This window comes from Taudactylus pleione, unplaced genomic scaffold, assembly GCF_031769625.1.
Source record: "Taudactylus pleione unplaced genomic scaffold, aTauple2 ptg000036l, whole genome shotgun sequence".
NCBI lineage: Eukaryota > Metazoa > Chordata > Amphibia > Anura > Myobatrachidae > Taudactylus > Taudactylus pleione.
This window is the reverse complement of record NW_028284438.1, coordinates 13,136,910-13,156,490: the sequence shown is the minus strand read 5'-3', so window position 1 is coordinate 13,156,490 and position 19,581 is coordinate 13,136,910. Positions and strand designations below refer to the sequence as shown.

General features: G+C 38.6%; 1 protein-coding gene across 1 annotated transcript in view; it reads right to left on the bottom strand.

Annotated features, from left to right (window-relative positions):
• The window catches only part of FAT4 (FAT atypical cadherin 4), a 278,396-nt gene that overhangs the window by 58,100 nt on the left and 200,715 nt on the right, over positions 1-19,581 (bottom strand). The window contains exons 5-6 of the mRNA XM_088452295.1: positions 16,909-17,831; positions 15,131-15,305 (exon numbers count right to left, since the gene is read on the bottom strand). Of these exons, the coding sequence (XP_088308421.1) occupies positions 15,131-15,305; positions 16,909-17,831 (1,098 nt within the window). The remainder of the gene's footprint in view (positions 1-15,130; positions 15,306-16,908; positions 17,832-19,581) is intronic.

The following is a 19,581-nucleotide window of genomic DNA, read 5'->3' as shown; positions in this document are numbered from 1 at the left end:
TGCTTTCACTTTCAGCGTGAGCAGTTCGTTTTCACACAGATACATGCAGACATCAGTGAGATGCCTGCATGTATCTGACTAACAAGCAAACAAATAGTTAAATGTTAAGTGAGGTCCCCCCAAACACAACCAGCCCCGGACGTTTAAAAGCCAGTCCTGGTTGACTAAGTACAGGGAAAAAATTGCGTAGGGTTTCCCTGTACTTAGTACAACCAGCACTGGGCTTTGGGAACCAGTCCTGGTTCTGGAATTACAGGGAAAAAATTGTGTAGGGTCTCTCTGTAATTCTACTGTGTACGGTGTGTCTATGTTTTTTTTTTTTCAACATTTCTTTACAGGTGAGCTACAGGTCCCAATAGGCCCTTAATACCCTGCATGCTGGTACTTGTGGTACTTGTAGAACCACAAGTACCAGCATGCAGGGGATGCTTGCTGGGACCTGCACAAGTACCAGCATGCGGGGGAGGCTTGCTGGGACCTGCAGTTCTACTGTAAAGACAATGTTTAACATATTCTATTTTTACACTACATTTACACAATCAACCCACCACCCCCAGCCCAGGGGGGGCGGGGATAGCCCCAGGCTATCAGCCTAGGTTAGGGGTGCCCTGGAGAGGGGGATCCCTGGCCTGGGCTGTCTAGTGGTCATGGCTGATGCTGCAGCTGGGGGGCCCGGTGATAGGGCTCCCCTGGCTGTGGCATCATTCCCACGCTAGAAAGGGTTCAGTGCTGGTTCTAGGAATTACAGAGAGACCCTACGCAAATTTTTCCCTGTAATTCCAGAACCAGGACTAGTTCCCAGAGCCCAGTGCTGGTTGTATTAAGTACAGTGGAACCCTACATATTTTTTTCCCTGTACTTAAACAACCAGGACTGGCTTTGCAATGTCCGGGGCTGGTTTTGTTTTGGGGGGGACCTCACGTCATTTTTTTCAACATTTAACTCTTTATTTGCTTTTTGCAGTCAGATACATGCAGGCATCTCACTGATGTCTGCATGTATCTGTGTTAATTAGACCTGCTCATGCTCAAATCGAAAACATGAAGCAGGTCTATTCATTTGGGGATTTGAAGATGAAGTCCGATTTGGAGTTCGATTTCAAATCGAATTATAGTAAATAAGGGTTTTGTGTGTTGGTCTATGTAAAAGTACCAAAGTTTTTCCGATGTTAGATTTGAGGTCGATTTGACTAAAATTCTATTTCAAATTCGATTTTACTTTCGATTTGGCCTTTAGTAAATACCCAAATGCAAAATCGAATACAAATCGAATTAAAATCGCATGCCAAATCACTCAAAATGCCAAATCGACCTTTAGTAAATTGACCCCCTCGTCTGCTGGAAAGAGGGAGTGAAAATTCCCCCCTCATGTGATCCTTGCCATAGCCCACAGCACTTCAGCCTAGTGCTGATGCACTGTGTCTTACCTCCCAGCCGGCTCCACTGGTCATGCGCGAGATCTGGTAAGCATTGCGAAATCTCAAGTGCATCCCGCAGCCAGGGACAGTGCTGACACTGCTGTGGTGGTAGGCAATGACAGCTGCAGCTGTCAAAATCGATAGCTGCAGCTGTCGGAACGGTCAGTGTCACACATTGCCTAGCATATCTTGTAGATAGCACCGCCAAATATTTCCTCCTCTGAGTAATCTTTCAACACGTGAAAAACAAAGAAATATTTTTGAAACCGTTATGTGTCTCAATGAGAAAAACAGATGAGTATAAATAAAGTCCCTTTCTCCTGTACAGATGGAAGACATCTGTCACCAACACATCTGTGTGCGTGTACTATATAATCCTAGATTGTGTGTGTATCTATGACATGCGCAAGGAGAGCCATTAGTGTCACGCGTGTGTAGCATTTCTACACCAGCTGAGGGCATCGACTGACACTAAAGATGGCTCTTTTGCTGGCCAGCGTGTTGGAGCAGAATCAACTCTGAACAGGAGCTGGAGGTCCAGGTGCAAAATGAGCAGGTGACCCCACAACCCGCCTACCTAACCATTGCTGCCTTGACATATTGGAAAAGACTGACTTGCGGGAGGTGAAAACGAAACTGGGAAAAGAGAAGGATATAGTAATAATGATGGAGAGAGAAGAAGGTGAGTGGGAGAATAGAGGGAGAAACATAGAGAGAAAGAGATAATTTTGCATGCAAATAACGGGTCCAGAAACTATTTAATAAATTTTGTATTCTGACATCTGTAAGAAAGAGTCATTTTTAATTAAGTCATTGGCCTACAGAAAAAAAGCACGTTGGTAACTGTTTAACTATGCAGTCTAAGCCTAATACCAATATCATATTTGTGGTGAGAGATTCTATTTTTATTGGTCAGGCTCAGTTCCCAGAATCCTGGATTTCACTGCAATAGCAGTTACTGTGGAGGACTGGGTTTTTAATCATTCAGTAGTGGACCACCAGAAAGCCTTTCCTAAAGTATCCCTTGGCAATAATCTGCCTGATGAGGAAGAGAGATTTTGTGTCAATGCACTCTCTCTACGTACTATTGCTATAAAAACTGAAATAGTATGATTTCTAATGCATGCCTCACTTCTCCATCACTCTCCCAGAAAAGTACCTGCTTCCTACTCCAAACTCCATGTCATTCAGAGTCCCAGCTCCAAAATTCTCTACTACCTTCTCACAAAATCCATTCTCCATTCTATGATATTGTACTTATTGCTCCTAATCTCTGCACCAGATGGAAAGGTGTCACGTGATTATTCTTTCACACAGAGGGGCCTTTTCATTATCGGGGGCCTATAATTAGGTATTCAACTTGCCACAAGTTGTGTTGGTGGGTGTCTGAGTATAAGAGTAATTCAATATTGTTTGGTGCAAAGACAGCTGCTCTGAATAGCAGCCATCGGATGATACTTACCACCACTGATTCCACAGCTAATTAGTAGCAGCAAAATTGTACACTGCCAGGTTGGTTCATGCATGCGCTCTGCCATAGGAGGGATCCGATCAGAACCCTCTTTCAGTAATGTAACAGGGCTTTATGCCACCCTATGCCAGCCTGCCCGCCCCCTAAAGACATGATGTTATGACATCACATACAGGAGGCAGCTCAGCACTAGGTCCAGCGGCTGCAAGGTGCCATTCCAGGCACCCTACAAGCCACATGCAGGTGTCGTGGGGCAGTGTCAGTGCTGTCCACAGGGCCCTGTCCTCTGTGCATGTGCTAGTTATGGCCTTGCCCTCTTTGCAATCCAGACCTCCTTCCCAAAAGAAGGAGTGAGACTTCGGAAAGCAACACCATCTGAAGATGGCATAGATTCCCATGGGCAAACTCTAAAATCTATATATATAGAATATATATAGAATAAGAAACACTTTTTCCAACTTGTTTTAAAAAGATCTGATAATGCTGAACATCACCATCACAGCCAATGGACAATTTCACTGCTCCAAGGTATCCAAAGTCAGCCACCATAAGGAAAGGTTACCAACTAATGTATTATAGTTTTCCTTTTAAATAATTTATTAAAAAAAAAAAAAACAACAACAACATAAAATATGATCACAATAGTGCATAAAAATATCTTATCTGACTAACCAAAGGATCAATTCACACGATCACTGCCAGTCCACAATCAATAGGATTACAGTATGTGGCATCAGGGCCGACAAACAAGATCACAAGATGGAGAGTGCGGGATCCCACCCACCGCATTTCATTGCAAAGACTTCATGAGGGGTGTGTGAAACAAATTTTAAAAAGTTATGTGTATTAATTCAGCTATTTATCCAAATGTCTGAATTATATGGGACACCATTAGTGCTTCCTTGTTCCTTATTTTAGATTTCTGTGTACTAATCCTCTGGTTGGTGTGGATTTCTAACAAGGTTTGAGCTGCCACCAATCAAAGTATTCTTAGGAACATTTTTTTACCTTCATGCGCAGAGAATGGTCTTCAAAATAATATATAATGAAGTCTTCTAGATAAGGTGAAATGCATTGGTTATACACTGTACCTTGGATCTCCAAGATGGACAGATAAGCTCTAATAATTTAAATCTCTTGTACGTGTGTTACCTGCTTTGTTTTCGTATTTTGGAATTCGAACTGTCTTTTTAAAAAGAATAGTGCCTTTTGTGAAGAAACCTATTTATTGTGTTTTGGGACTATACTGCCCCTAATTTGCTCACAGTGTTTTCCTGGATGCACGCAGTGTCAAAATAGTACACACTATGTTTTCTTTCTTTTGTCTTACACTGTATATACCTTGAATCATTCAAATGGTGGTTAGATGACCAAAGAAACCCAGACTAAGATAAGTTGTGGAGTCAACTTATAATTTTTTTCTTTTACACTGTACTAAAGAGTGCACGATCATTATACACTTTTTAGGTGCTTTTGACACCTTATTGTATATATATATATATATATATATATATATATATTTGTGTGTGTGTGAAACAATGGTGAGCGATATAGAGTAAACACATGGGCTGTGTCATATATGAGATGAATTTGCAATGTAGCTCCTTAACTTTATTTTCTAATTATTTTCTTTGAATGGCACACACTTTAAAGTATTTTATTTTTTTCTACCTTTCAAGACCATCTGTGTGTGCAAGCTTGTGTGTATGGATGTCATATAAACACAATATAATAAAATGCATTATGCATAATTTAATAATTAACTGAAACAATAAATAATTATATGGCAATTAAATTCCTGAGGGTGTGTAGCATTATCAATGATTAAATGATCTTTAGTCAACAGATTTTTAATAAGATTAATTAAATTATTATTATCATCATCATTTCTTTGAAGAAGGGTGGATGTGGCATAAGGTACTTAATGGGTAAGCTTTGTCCAAGGAATCTGACTGATGTAAATTAAGGAGTAGAAATATTGTCATGGTGTAGTATAATATACAGGAAATATATTGTGCATACAATTATGCTTCATTTCACATGGTCAGCAAATCTGACCTAAATCCTATGCAGTAACATGTGTGTCTGATAACATCCTCATTAATCTTAATTAGTTCCAGTTACTGATGAGACAATCTCTTTTACCACACATCATGACATTATTATCTCACATGAAATAAGGGAATAATATATAAAACATCTTAAGTATTCGGAAAGTTCAATACAACTGTTAGATGAATGTGAATTTATGCAGATATCCAAAATATTTTGAACATAATTCCATTGACAAGATCTAATTAACAGTACAGTGTACTAATTCAATTAGGAAAAGCGTCTACTCTGAGCAAAAACCAAGCGATACAATGGCATACATAAGCCCATGAATATTGTGATGCCTTAAGTCTCTTAATCACCAACATGTCTGCTAATTTGTTTAATGGTCTAAGCTGATCAAGACACTTTCCAGGAATAATTAGGTGTCTGCACGGCACTTGATGTGGGATTTATATTTTGAACAGAAGTTTCAGCATTTTAAGTTGATTTGATATGATTTTTAAGTTACAGCATTACTATGAAACAGAACACCAGGACAACAATGTGACATAAATAATGGAAAACAAAATAAATACAGTCAAACAGTTTAAGTTGCTACTCCCACTAATCATGATAATATAGTATGCTGACACTGAGAATTATGGGAAAAAAGCTCACTCTCTCAGTTAAAGATTTTTTGGGAGAGCTAAGATAAATTTATGAAAACAAAAGTGCACACAGGAAACCTGTCCAAAATAAGAGGTGCTGAAAACTGTACTGACAGTTTATGTGTTTATACAGTAAATGCCCCTAATTGGCTTACAGTATTATTTTCCTCAATAACTGTAGCAATAGACCTGTTTTAGAGATGCATCTCTTACTTAGTTCCCATGTGCTTTTGTAGTCTTGTTCTCTCACCAATATAATTTACAGTATATTGCATTGAAAGGGTGCATTAATGCATGAGAAATAGGATGGGTCATGTTTTAAAATGTTAAAACTGGCATCAGGGGCGTATCCATCCATTGGCCAGGATGGCACTCGCCAGGGGCGTCGGCCAAAGGGAGGGGCGGCATCCGGCAGTGCCACCAGCAGCCAATGGGTGGACTGCCCCAGGGGTTTGAACTATCCCTGCTAGTCCCCCGGGTCCAACAAGTGTAGGGCAGACTGCAGTGAGAGCGGTCTGCCCTACACAGTAACATACACACAGCCGCCAGTGGCGGCATGTGTGTTTGTTTATAGCAGCCAGCCAATGAGAGTCAGACAGACTCTCATTGGCTGCTGCATCGTCCATGGAGGGAGCCGGCTGGAGCCTTCCGGCTCCCCCCACAGCGGGGGAGAGCAAGAGCGGGCCCGGAGGAGTGGACAGTGGCGGACGTCGGCTGGAGCGGGGATCAGGTAAGTTGCTTTTTTTCTGTGTTTTTTTTTTGGCACAGCACGGGGGGAGGGAGTGTGGCTACTAGGGGATACTGTATAGGGGGTGGTCGCTACTGGGGGGGCACTCTATGGGGGGGTGGCCGCTACTGGGGGCACTGTATAGGGTGGGCCGCTACTGGGGACATGTTATGGAGGGATGGCCACTACTTGGGGCACTGTATAGGGGGGGACTACTACTGGGGGCACTGTATAGGGGGTACTACTTCTGGAGTCAATGCACAAGGGGGACTACTGCTGAGGGCACTGCATAAGGTGGACTACTGCTGGGGGCACTGCATAGGGTGGAATACTACTGGGGGCACTGCATAGGGTGGACTACTACTGGGGCACTGCATAGAGGGGTATACTACTGGGGGCATTGCATAGAGGGGATTACTACTGGGGGCACTGTATACAGGGGACTACTACTGGGGACACTGCACAGGGGGGACTACTACTGGAGGCACTTCCTGAAATTATGGGGGGAGAGGGGCACCAGTCCATTACCTTCCCAGGGTCGCTCGGATCCCTAGATACACCCCTGACTGGCATTACTATTTTAAAACTCGATGGAGGGATTGAACCCACCAGAAAACATTCATCTTATTTATAATGTGGCTTTTAGATTTTAGTTAGCTCCTAAATAGCAAATAAACAGCAGATACTGTAGGTACTGCTGGTAGTAATACATAACATAGAGCACCTCCAATATATTGAGATGGAAATGGAAACAGTAAATATCTTTTGTCCACCCGGATGAAACTGGGTACATCAGCTAGTTATTATATAAAGTGTAAAAGAAGAAATATTTGGAATAAGGTATATATTAATGTCTCTATAGATATTTATATATTATAGAGAAAAAATTATGTAATTTAAGTATTTTAGAATATTTTCACCAATTTCACTAACATAATGAACTAAAATTGGTTCCCTTGAGAGCCATTTTGGAAATTAAAGGACGAGCTGTTACTTTTACATTTAAGTAATAACAAGTAAACTACTTTCACACCTTGGCACATGGATTTTCTTTCTCCTGATTTGTCTGCCAGTGAGTGCATTATATAAGCCTCCCTAAAGTATAGCTAAAAAACTTGAGCATGGAGTTTTAGATTTAAATGTATCCTGCAACATATGATTTGTGTGTGTTCTGAAGAGTGTATTCTGTTGGGAAAATGACTGAGCGACTGATGAAACAATATCAGGATAGACGATACAGTCGTTCCGAGAACGAAATGTTTCATTAGTGTCCTTACTTCACATTTTCAATCAATTTGTTTGTGAGTTACCACTTTCCTGAGATCATCCTACATCAATAAAATCATACCCAGATGTTTCTAGCATAGCACGGGAGGATACCAAATTTCATTTTAAATTGGCAAATATACTAGAGAAAAATATTTGATACTTTACAACAAGTGTGTTTGTTTTACTTTGCTCAGCTTAAATGTCTTATAATTTACCCAAAGTAGCAATGTAAATAATATAAAATTACATCCACAGGAAAAAAATCATCCATAAAGCCTTCTTTCCTTCTAGACGTTCTTTACAATGTGATCCTTGTGACTGATGAATACTCCATTTTATACAGTACTAAATGACTTGCTACAGATTACATGTCTCTATAGAGATTGAGCTTGAGATAATGTCCATACCAACTAAATCTTCCGTCTGAGTATTATGACAATTGTGATCAAAAAAGGCCTCATCGGTGGATTTTGGGAAGAAAATATAAAAAAATAAGTTTGCCAAAGTTAATTAGTCTTTGCTGATCAAAAACAAAGATAAAACCACAAATGTGCTATAAACAGTATAGCTTTACAAAAATAATGCATTTCATAAACCCAAAGTAAATGGAGTAAAACAAATCAGACTACATGTAATGCTTTTGTATGCTGATGTTGTCTTCCAACAATTTTCATACACATAAATGACGGTCTTTTAAAATACATACTGAATACTGAACATTTCACAACGGCTTTTTATTTATAAATTTGTAATTATTGTATTCACCTATGGAAAGGCATAGCGAAAAGAACATCGGGCGCATTGTACGAGACATGTGACTACTTCAATGACTCACAAATTACCACTGATGACAAAAGGAAATGAAGAAAATGACCATAGGTTTCCTCTTTTATAATTGGTTCACCTCATAGTAATTGGCGTAGGATAAAGATGGATCAGTTTGTATATCCAATTAGATCTAACAATTGTGTAATATACAGGGAGTTCGGAAAGTCTCTCCGCAGTGACTGTCTGCTAAGTGTGTGACAGTCCAAAATACAAATAAGGGAGCCACACCAACTGTTTGGCAGTGTTTGGGGTGGCAGTTAGTGTGGTTCCTCTATTTGAATTTTGGACTACGCTGCAGCCCCACCTCTGGAGCCGCCACTGTCTAACACATACCTAGCACACAATGGGGTACTTTGCTTAGCAGAGTGATCAGTGGTGCAGCGTTTGGGTGCTCACATAAGGGTCACCATACAACTTATCTGGGTTCATTTTATTAAATTTTTTATTCTCTTGTCTTGTAATTGTTTACGATGGATGCAGCTCTACAGAGTTGCCTTGTTTCAATCATATAATATTAATATAAAATTATCGCAGAGTGCTATTTTTGCAGTGTTAAAAAATTTAATCAATATTAGGGACCCCAAGAATATAATTTAAAAGCAACACATGTATAGTATAATGGACTGCTAGATACAGTATAGAAGGTACAACAGCAGCCACTTACACAGAAAGGGAGGTCCATTCCCTCCAGGTTTCTGGTATCAAACGCTTGTATCAGCGCCACTGAACCTGTTGTAATGGACATGTACATGGATTTGCTATGTGGAATTGAGAACAGAAGGAGCACTTGTAATGGCCAGAGTTACTGTTGTCAGACAGGTGCAGATAGAGGTATTCTAAGAAGAATGTTGTATGTCCATAATTACATCAAATTCTGCAGATGAATGCTAATGACACTGTATCTTTATATGTGATGCTGGTAAATAGTTATGACTCCTTCTGATGACTGACTCTATTAATGCAAAACAAATTCTTCTTATAAGTAAGTAAATCAACTTCTACAGCTTTAGAAAACTTTCATATGTAAACTATAAATAGAAGCACAACTCCATAGTGGCGTCTTCAACCAGTACACAATAAATATCCTTAATGCATCCTTTAAAAACATTATAAGTTCTCCAATCTGCTTATCTTCTGCTGCAAGTACTGTGAGCTACACAGGATATTTATGGTTGGGTGCAGCTGTGTGCTTTATAGAAAGAAAAGCTTTTGGACTGCGCATCCAGCTCTTGTATTGAAACAGTAGACTCTGCCTGTAAGCAGGTTTCCAGATGTGCTTTATAATAATATCTATGCAACCAATAAATAAATGGATGATGATGGGTAGAAGGCAAGTCTTAATAGAAAAATGCAGAAAGAGTTAAAGATATTAATGAACAAAGTTGCTGTACTGGTACTATACCTCTCATACAGCCAGAACTTAGTATTTACCTATCTTTAGTCTCTTCCAGATGGAATAAAAGAGAAGTATTTTCTCATTGGCATTCGCACAAAGCAAGGCACAGTTACGCAAAACAATGATTTACACACTTGCACGCTGTAACAGACCCATAAAAACACTTTCACATAGACGCCTGTTGCTTTTCTGGCAAATGTACAGGCTAGAGGGATAGGCTAGTATTTGCTATATGAAGGCTGTCATGGTTGTTGGAGGATTCATAACATTTCCTATAGAAATTCAAGCACAGGCACTCGTGTACATTTCTGCATCACTGACCATGCTGGGAGAATACTCATGACAAAGTCTTAGGTGCCTTTGCTAGGGAAAGTGCTACAGAAGTATTCAACTGGGAAATAGTAGTTTGAGCAATTACTATATTTACAACTAGAATATTTATCATGGTTGCACTAAAGGGTGTGGTACAAAATGTCGACGTTCGTGATGCCAATATTCCGAATTTTGACACCAGAATGTCAACATGGACATGTTCTGAATGTTGATATTCAGACTGTTGACATGGATGGGAGATTCACAAAGATGACTTGACATATCGACAGTCGGCATATTAACCATGGAGATGTCCATTGCATTTGGCGAGGTGAGATTAGTATAGCTAACCGTAACCTTAAATCTGTAGATGTGTGTGGACATTTTGGTTTTGGATCCATCTTCGTCTTTTGGCTTTGGTTTTGCAAAACCACCCTAAAATGTTTTGGTTTTAGATTCAGATAAAAATAAATAAAAACAGCTAAAATGTGCATATACAGAACCCGAGTTCGTTTTTTAAATATGAGTTCTGAACCGGCAACAGATCCGAACTGGCACTCATTTCGAAACAGGACACAAAAGTGAACCCGAACATTGACCCGGTTCTACTTGGAACCCCTAAATTCAGGTGTGTTTGGATTTCAGAAATCTGGACCCACACATCTCTACCCCTAGCCACAGCCTAACCCTAAAAAGAATTGGCAGATGACATATTAACATTATGTAGACATGTAGACATTCTGGTGTCAACATTATGATTGTGTACCAAACTAATATGTTGCTTATGATCCATTATGAACAGTTAGGTGGATGTAAGTGGAAACAAATGTTTGCATATATCTAATATAATCTATTGCCCTATTCTGAGTATTTGCCTAGTTTCCTGGAATGTCCAACATACAAAAGCTATTGTGCAACAAGTGGTGATGGGTCGTGATGATACAAATTACATTACCATGTCCTGAGCTTAACCCTTGGTCCTAAAAGTAAGCAAATATGTTATAAAAATGATAACACTATTGCACCAATGCATGTTTGATTAGAGTCAGTCAGCATAAGTGTTCTCCATTTCTTCCATTATTTGTTATAGGTCAATGATGAACAAGATGAGTTACATAAAATAACTCATGATCCTTACAGATTTACTTATACTTATATGATCAACTCTTTCTGTAGGATTCCTGGATCATACTTTGCAAAGCATAATGAACATCCTATTGCTATTTATGAAGCCCTGAAAATATTTCTGCTGATGGTGGATATTTTTGAGTATAGCTCATAGCTGCCATCACTGGAGTGATAGCTTCTCTATGCTTTGCACAGGGCCGTAGAGAGCGGTGCCAGGCTGGGGTACTGTAGGGGGCGTGGCCTAATCATGCAAACATGGGGGCGAGTTACCATTGCAACTGCGTGTAAACGATAGCAACGGCATCTCATCTCACCCCCCTCGTGGGCTGATCTCGTCACAGATTCGCAGACTTTTGTACACAGCACTGTTAGGCTTTGAAGTAAAATCAACGTATCTGAAGCTACCATAATTGCGGCATATAGCTACACAGCAAGTTTCCTTAAATCAACCGCTAAGCATTTCTGGCAAACAGAGCTCGCTCAATGAAATGTGGAGCCAATGGCAAATACACTGCGCCAAAAATTCTCACTGACAATTGGGTAGAGTCATATGAGTCCTGTGATTGTCATCAATGAGACCACAAGCACATACCACCTTTTGCCTTCAAATACTGTACGCAAAGGCAAAGTCATGACAATCTGGTAGGAACGTTGCAGAGCTCTCGATCTAAGGGTGAGTACACACTTGGGCAATATCTGTACGATTTATCATTACCAGGTAAATTGGAACGACAAACTGTACATATCGTGCAGTGTGTATGCACAATTGCACGCTCCAGCGAGTTGTACATGATATCTTTTGGTTGGCCTGCTGCACAACCAATCAGAACATATCGTGTACAAGGTATTGCAGTTTAATGAAGGACGGAACGAGATATTGTTCCATCGTTCATTAAATTGCACAGTGTTTATGGGCAATCACAGATGGTCCGGGACAAAGGGAGTTCATCCTGACCATCGTCCCGATTGCCCGTTGTTCTGATATGTACCCACCCTAAGTTGTCATAAACTACTTTAGCTAACCCTGCTGACAAAGAGTATGTTTAAATATAAAAAATATGTTTATATTTTCTTACAAATAAATAATAAGATCAAATACAGGCAACAAATAAAATAACTGAAACATTGACATTTAACAAGATTAGTGAGCACAGAAAAAAAATTGCACATGCTCCATGACTTAATTAGATTAATATAAAATTATTATTAATAGCTCATACAATCATACTCATTTGTATGTGATTGAATGAGTAACATTTACCGCTTATAGAGAAGGTGGATTAAGGACAGCGTGCAGTAATACGCCTCAAGAGACAGTGGAGACAGTTTTGTTTTACATTGCCGTATACACAAATGTAAACATTGGATTGTACAATATTTTATCTCAGAAGTACAAAAGCCCTGGCATTGATTGAAAGTGTGATATGTTATTTTCCCTGCAGTCCTTTAAGCGTAATTATCCTTAGAAAGTTTCAATAATTCTTCTTAATGGACATACGCAAGCATAAATGTTATATTGGGTATTACCGCAAATTTACTGGCCTTGAAAAGTCACTAAAGACTCTGTAAGATCTATCTACCGTTTACTGTCTGGCAGTGACATCACTCACTGGAAACTCAATAACACTGGCACACTTCTCAACATCTTCAATAGCTTAAAGGACATAATACTACCATATTTGTTATTTTAACAAACAACATGTGTTCTGTAAAGGGCTTCTAACTGAGTTATACTACAGCACATCTAAGTCTCGAATATCTGTTTTCCACAAGTGTTTTATTGATTAAGCTACCGAGCATTATAACATTCTTCATGATAATTTGGCTATTGGGTCCACATAGTGACAGTACATATATACAAACATACAGATGTGTCCTCAAACACCTAGGGGTATATTTACTAAAGTGAGAGATTTTAGAAGTGGAGATGTTGCCCATAGCAACCAATCAGATTCTTTATTAACATTTAACTAGCACCTTCTAGAAGATAATAGCTAGAATCTGATTGGTTGCTATGGGCAACATCTCCACATCTAAAAACTCTCACTTTAGAAAAAGGTCAGCATAGGGCGGGGGCCTGGCCAAGGACATTACCCATCATTAGGGGTGGAGCTGGGGCGTGAGTGACCACATGGTCGCGTCATCGTGCCGCCGCTACACAATGCCAACATTACCAACATTGTGTATCGGGTAAGCGGCTGGCCGGGATACTTACTCTACCGGCCGTTCTGAGAGAGTAGGCAAGTATGAGTTCAAGGCAATGGGAGCCCCTGGACAGGTAGTGGTATAAGTAAGGCACCCATGGAAGAAGTGAATGCTTTGTGTTATTTGCATGAATTATAAAAATATGTGAGGTGTGCGTAGCTGCTGATACTTCTGCCAGGAAAAGGGGCCTTTAGTTATTACACTGGATTCATGATTCTTAGAGTGGACAGTCGGTTATCAGCACATACTGGCTGACTGTTCAAACTATTCTACCAGGAAAAATACAAAAAAAGGTGGGAATGACTTGTTCCATCCATGTAGTCAAGTGGATAGGGTAAGGTGTATGATGATGCTATTTTAGTTTCCACTACCCTGGCATGATTTGATGATGCCATTCACCTCATTACATGGATGGGGCAAAGTTGTATAATAATGGGATTTGCTACAGGGACATTTGTTGAAGCTATTGGGCCAGTGAGCAAAGCCCACTAACATCTTCCCCCTCCAACTTCCACAGCACTGGAGCCTAACAAGCCTTTTAAGTCTTCTACTTACTGTCTGTAGATTAAGTCCTAGTGTAGGAGGAGACAATTGGTATGACAGATGCAGCATGGTACAAGGAGGCAGAGCCAAAAGCCACATTGATGGATGATGCATGAAGATTGTGTGTGAGGAATGGGCCCTCAGTAGTTTGGGGTATGTGTGCACTGCACAGACTGCACCCATTGATAATACACCACTAATTTCCTACATCATATCAAGTGCCTCCCACATCAAAGACAAGTACAGTAAGTGCTCTAATGCAGGAAACTCCTGGATAATGCAGAAGAATAGACAACTATAGATTATCAATGGAGCATCAAAGACACACACTGTAAGATCAAGCCAGCAATAAATGCAGGAGAGGAAAAGGTGGGTAAAATAAATGGAAAAATGGATGGCAGATAAAGCAGAAATGTAAAGTGTTGGATGTAAATGAGTCAAGCAGTGACAAACCACTCCGGCAGATGAGACGTTTATATATCTCATTGATACTGCTTCCAGCTTCGCCTCAATAAAATACCGCTATAATACATTACCCCCCCTAAGCAAATAAATGCCAGATCTGTGATATTTAAGAACACTATACTCTTCCATTATATAGAATGATGGTACAGATTGAAATCATGTTTTATATGAAAATTAGGAAAAAGTATCACAATGTTGAAAATATTGTTGACTTTGTTCCTATCACTTTAACAGTATATTGTTTGTGCTGGACTAGCTATGTAGGATTTCAGGAATAGCTACCCTGATGAGCAAACATACTGTATATTATTTATGGGGAGCACAAAGACTAAATTGCCAGCTGAAAGTGCACACTCCCAAATTTATAACACATCATCTTCCCATTTCCATTTATTTATTGCCAAACCCAAACCTGTACCTTTCCTTTACTTTTACTCTACAAAACATGTTCTGCAGATGAGGTTTTATTATTTCTCATTTTTATTTTCACATCTCAGTAGATAAGAGGCTTTCGAAACAAACTATCTACTGTATGTGAAAACATTTTATTGATTTAATTATTTTGAGTAAAGTGAATTTCTGGCATTTTTGCAACCATTGAATAGGAAATGTCAGTGTTGACAACAATTAGAAGAATATTGCATTTAAAAAGAAGCATGGAAAGTACCTGAATCAGTAGCTGTGATCAGTAATACATATTGTTCTTTCACTTCTCGATCCAGGCTTTTCACAATACTAAGCTGCCCATTAGAAGACAATTTGAAGGCCTCGTCTTTATTGCCAGAAGCCAGTGAATATGTCAATCTGCTGTTAATACCCTGATCATCATCTCTTGCTACAACCTAAAGAAATGGAAACATTTAAATATTTCTCAAATGTATTTCCTTTTATTGTTCAAAGTCCTGCTTTATGTCCTGCAGAATTGGGATTAGATTGTTTAGTTTGAGAGATCATTGACAATATATAGATTACAAATTGCACTTCAAGGGCTCAGATATCCCCAAAAGATTGTCACTCAAAAATATCATATTACCGCACATCGTGGGGATCTGGTATGGTGTAAATTTGCCATTTATCAATCCAGGGCTCCTAAGCAGTGCTTTTATTTCTCCCCCACAGGCAGCCTAATGCTGCCGACATAAAGAATGCAGATACTCCCCAGCATGGTTCGCACATGTGCAAATGCAGAATTGGAACCAGAAGCTACAATACTGTAGCTAAATACATCTAAAGATGGCATTTGCTACTGGAAGAACAAGCTCCAATAAATTTGCTTTTCAGAAATTGATAAATTAGAGAAGACTGCAGCCCCCATCCCAAAAAAATGAGGACTGCGGTATTCTGCATTACTTACTGTAGATGAAAGCAGAAAATATCTGGGATATTTCTCACGTCCAGCCTTAAGTAATTTGCAGTGCAATACAAATTATGGGAAAGTTTATGGTTTTGTGGAAGAGCGGATATTTAATAAGTAGCCCCTTTAATTATGGAAACCATGTAGAAATTACTGTGTACTGAGGGCCTGATTCAGAGACAGACGTAATGGCGATATTATGCAGATTGAGCGATTGTTTGCCATTGTGTATGCATTTAAACTGCACCATGCACGCAGTGCGATTGTCTTGCATGCACAAAGTACCCATTTGCAAAGTGAGTGACAGGTAGTCAGCGTTTGGGGGAGATAATGGGGGGGGGTGGTCAGAAAAATGCAGGTGTGTCTTACCTTTTAAACGCCGTTAAATAGGCGTGCATAAATTAGCCATTGTGATTACATACAAAGCACGAGAGCCCTCTGCATATCAGAAAAGCTGCAGTGTTTGCGGCTGGCATGACGCTCGATGTGCGTCGATGTGACCGACATTTATGCAGGTAAGAGATGTCGTACCCATATGAAAAGGCAGCGGTAGGCGTCCTTATGCTCGGGTAAGCTTTGAAACTATTAGCATATTTTCACAGCCGCATTTTGTGCGAAATCGCAACTGCGATCGCATTAGTGTCCATCTCTGAATTAGGCCCTGAATCTGTCTAATGGAAAGTGCATTTCTCAGAGGCTTGAAAATAAATAATAATGAATTTGACTAGTTTATTTCTCCTGAATACATACAATATATCCTCACATGTGTGCTCTGCTTTGTTGAATTTCTGCAAGCATACTACATTTTATGTTATGTTATTTGGACTACTAGAGACACTCTTCCACTGATATCTACATATGCTATATAACCTTGATAAAACTATCAATAGTAGCTACCACTCATTAACTAATACAAATGAAAAGAACTGGAATTTGTTTACAAAAAAATAATAATAATTATGTCCATGTTTAACAGAACATATATTAAAAACATAATAATCTGAATATTCTTGAGTTCTGTGCTGGGATTTGGATTACAAACAATTGTTTTATAAAATAAACCAAAAACTAAGTTCTGAAGTTACACTTACCTGAAGAACAACCTTTGGCAATGTCTCCAAATTTTCAGGAACATTAACTGAATAGGGGGATAATTCAAATTTAGGAACTACATCATTAACATCAGACAAAAGAATGCTGACTGTTGCTGTGTCAGTCCGTGGACTGCTTCCACGATCTGATGACTGGATGACCAGTGAGTATGAAGACTTCTTCTCTCGGTCCAAAGGTTTGGCAATTGATATTACTCCAGTGACAGAATCAATCCTAAATTCATTTTTTGGATTTCCATCTGTAATAGCATAACGAACCATACCATTCATCCCTTCATCTGCATCTGTTGCCACTGCCTGAATGAGATCTGTTCCAGTTAGGGTGTTTTCACTAATTTCCACTTTAAAGAGACTCTGTAAAAAGTGCGGGTTATTGTCATTGACATCAAGCACTATAACAATGACATCCATAGTAGAAGAAAGAGATGGTTCTCCTTTGTCAGTAGCTATGATTGTTAAGGTATAGTTGGAAATATCTTCTCGATCTAGCTCCCCTGTCAGACGCACCTCACCATCAATATTTCCAATACTGAATTTGTTGCCCAGCGAGCTCCGTAATGAATACTGGACATAACAGTTTGGACCACTGTCTGGGTCCGTGGCTTTGGCTTGGAATACAATAGTGTCTGTGGGTGTATTCTCTTCCACATATGTGAGCTTTGGAGAGATGAAGCTTGGTGGGTTATCATTGACATCCAGCAAAATGATGGATACTTCCACTGTGCTGGTATATCTATATGCTGGAGGAGGGGCCATGTCATGAACTTGAACCACTATACTATAGAAGGATTGGCTTTCCCGATCCAATGTTTGGATAATATTTAAGGCTCCATCTTTGTTAATCTGAAATTGACCCATACTGTCTCCTGAGGATATACTGTAAAACAACTTAGAGTTCAACCCTGAAAGAAAATAATAAAGAAAAATGTTTATTATTTAAACCTTAAACTTGTATATATCTCTTGAGCAATTACATACACACTGGTCATAACAATATATTTGCTTAATTGTTCCTAAAAAGAGGAAGTGCATATACATTATAGTATCTCTCAGCACAGCCTATGAACAAATAAGTTGTATCATTGCTTTATTTTCCTAATTACTTAATTTATTTTTTTTGTCTGGGCCTTCCCACACCTCCACTGATGTTAAGTTGCTTCCCCAGTTATGTCAGACCCCTTCCTGATTTTAATTCATGTCCCAATCTGTTACTTTGTAAAAGATTATCACACATGAATGAGACAGAAAATTGGGCTTTGGTAGGACATAAGGGGATTATGGGACAGATCTAAAAATGTTGGCTAAGAAGGCTATTTTTTATGTTTACACCAGACCAATACAAGAAGAAACTAAAAGGAGAGTTAGTGTTCCTGAAAGTCAAACTATCCATACTGTCTATGTAATTATTTAGTTTTGATTGTCTAATTCAAAAAGATATTTTATTGTAAGAATGTAATATTGTAGTTTGTTTTAATACTATTTATTTTGCCTTCAATTAAGTTGTGGGTTGCAACACAAATAATAATAATAATAATAATAATAATAATAATAATAATAATACTACAGGTTGAGTCTCCCATATCCAAATATTCCGAAATACGCAATATTCCGCAATGTGGAATTATTTTGGCATGACAGATAATTAAACCTTTGATTTTTGATGGTTCAATGTACACAAACTTTGTCTAAGGCACAAATTATTAAAAATATTGTATAAAATTACCTTCAGGCTCTGTGTACAAGGTGCATATGAAACATACATTAATTTCATGTATGTATACAAACATTACAAATTAATGAAAATATTGTATAAAATTACCTGCACGCTTTGTGTATAAGGTGTATATAACACATAAATGCATTCTGTGTGTATATTGGGGCCCCATTCCCAAGATATTTCATTATGAAATGCAATTATTCCAAAATACGGAAATATTCCGATATCCAAAATACCCCTGGTCCCAAGCATTTTGGTTATGGGAGACTCAACCTGTAATAATAATAATAATAATAATAATAATAATAATAATAATAATAACAATGTATTTTTAAAGTTATTATGATTATTATTAGTTATTGATATGATTATTTTTAATATAACTTGTTCATGTACTATTTTCTCCAAGTTACATTTAATTAGGTGAATTAATAGTTTGATTTGTATGTATGTACAGATTTTTAGTGGCAAAACCCATATAAAAAAGGGAGACACAGAAGAATAGACATATTACTAAACCATTATGATGCAGAACAAGCAGAACCCCGTAACTAATGAGGTTAGGGGACAGAAATCAGTAATCTCACTAAAAGGGAAATAAAGTAAACACAGTATTAATAATGGCAATGCTAGCTAAAATAATAAGACCCTTCAGAAACTGATGGACCACTAGACTGTAAAATTCTGTTAATAAACATAATCAGTTTTTAACTAAGTCATTGAAGGCAGGATTATATAAAGACGCTTTATTATTTACCAACGCTACAAACTATGGATAGGGGATTAATTAAGTTAATTGTTTTGGAGGATTGCCTCCTTTAATACAATACAAACATTGGTGTTATGCATTTTCTCATTAGCATGACTTAAAGAGCACATATTAAATACCCCAAATTTGAAAGATGCTTGCTATACTAACAACATAATCTTGCATC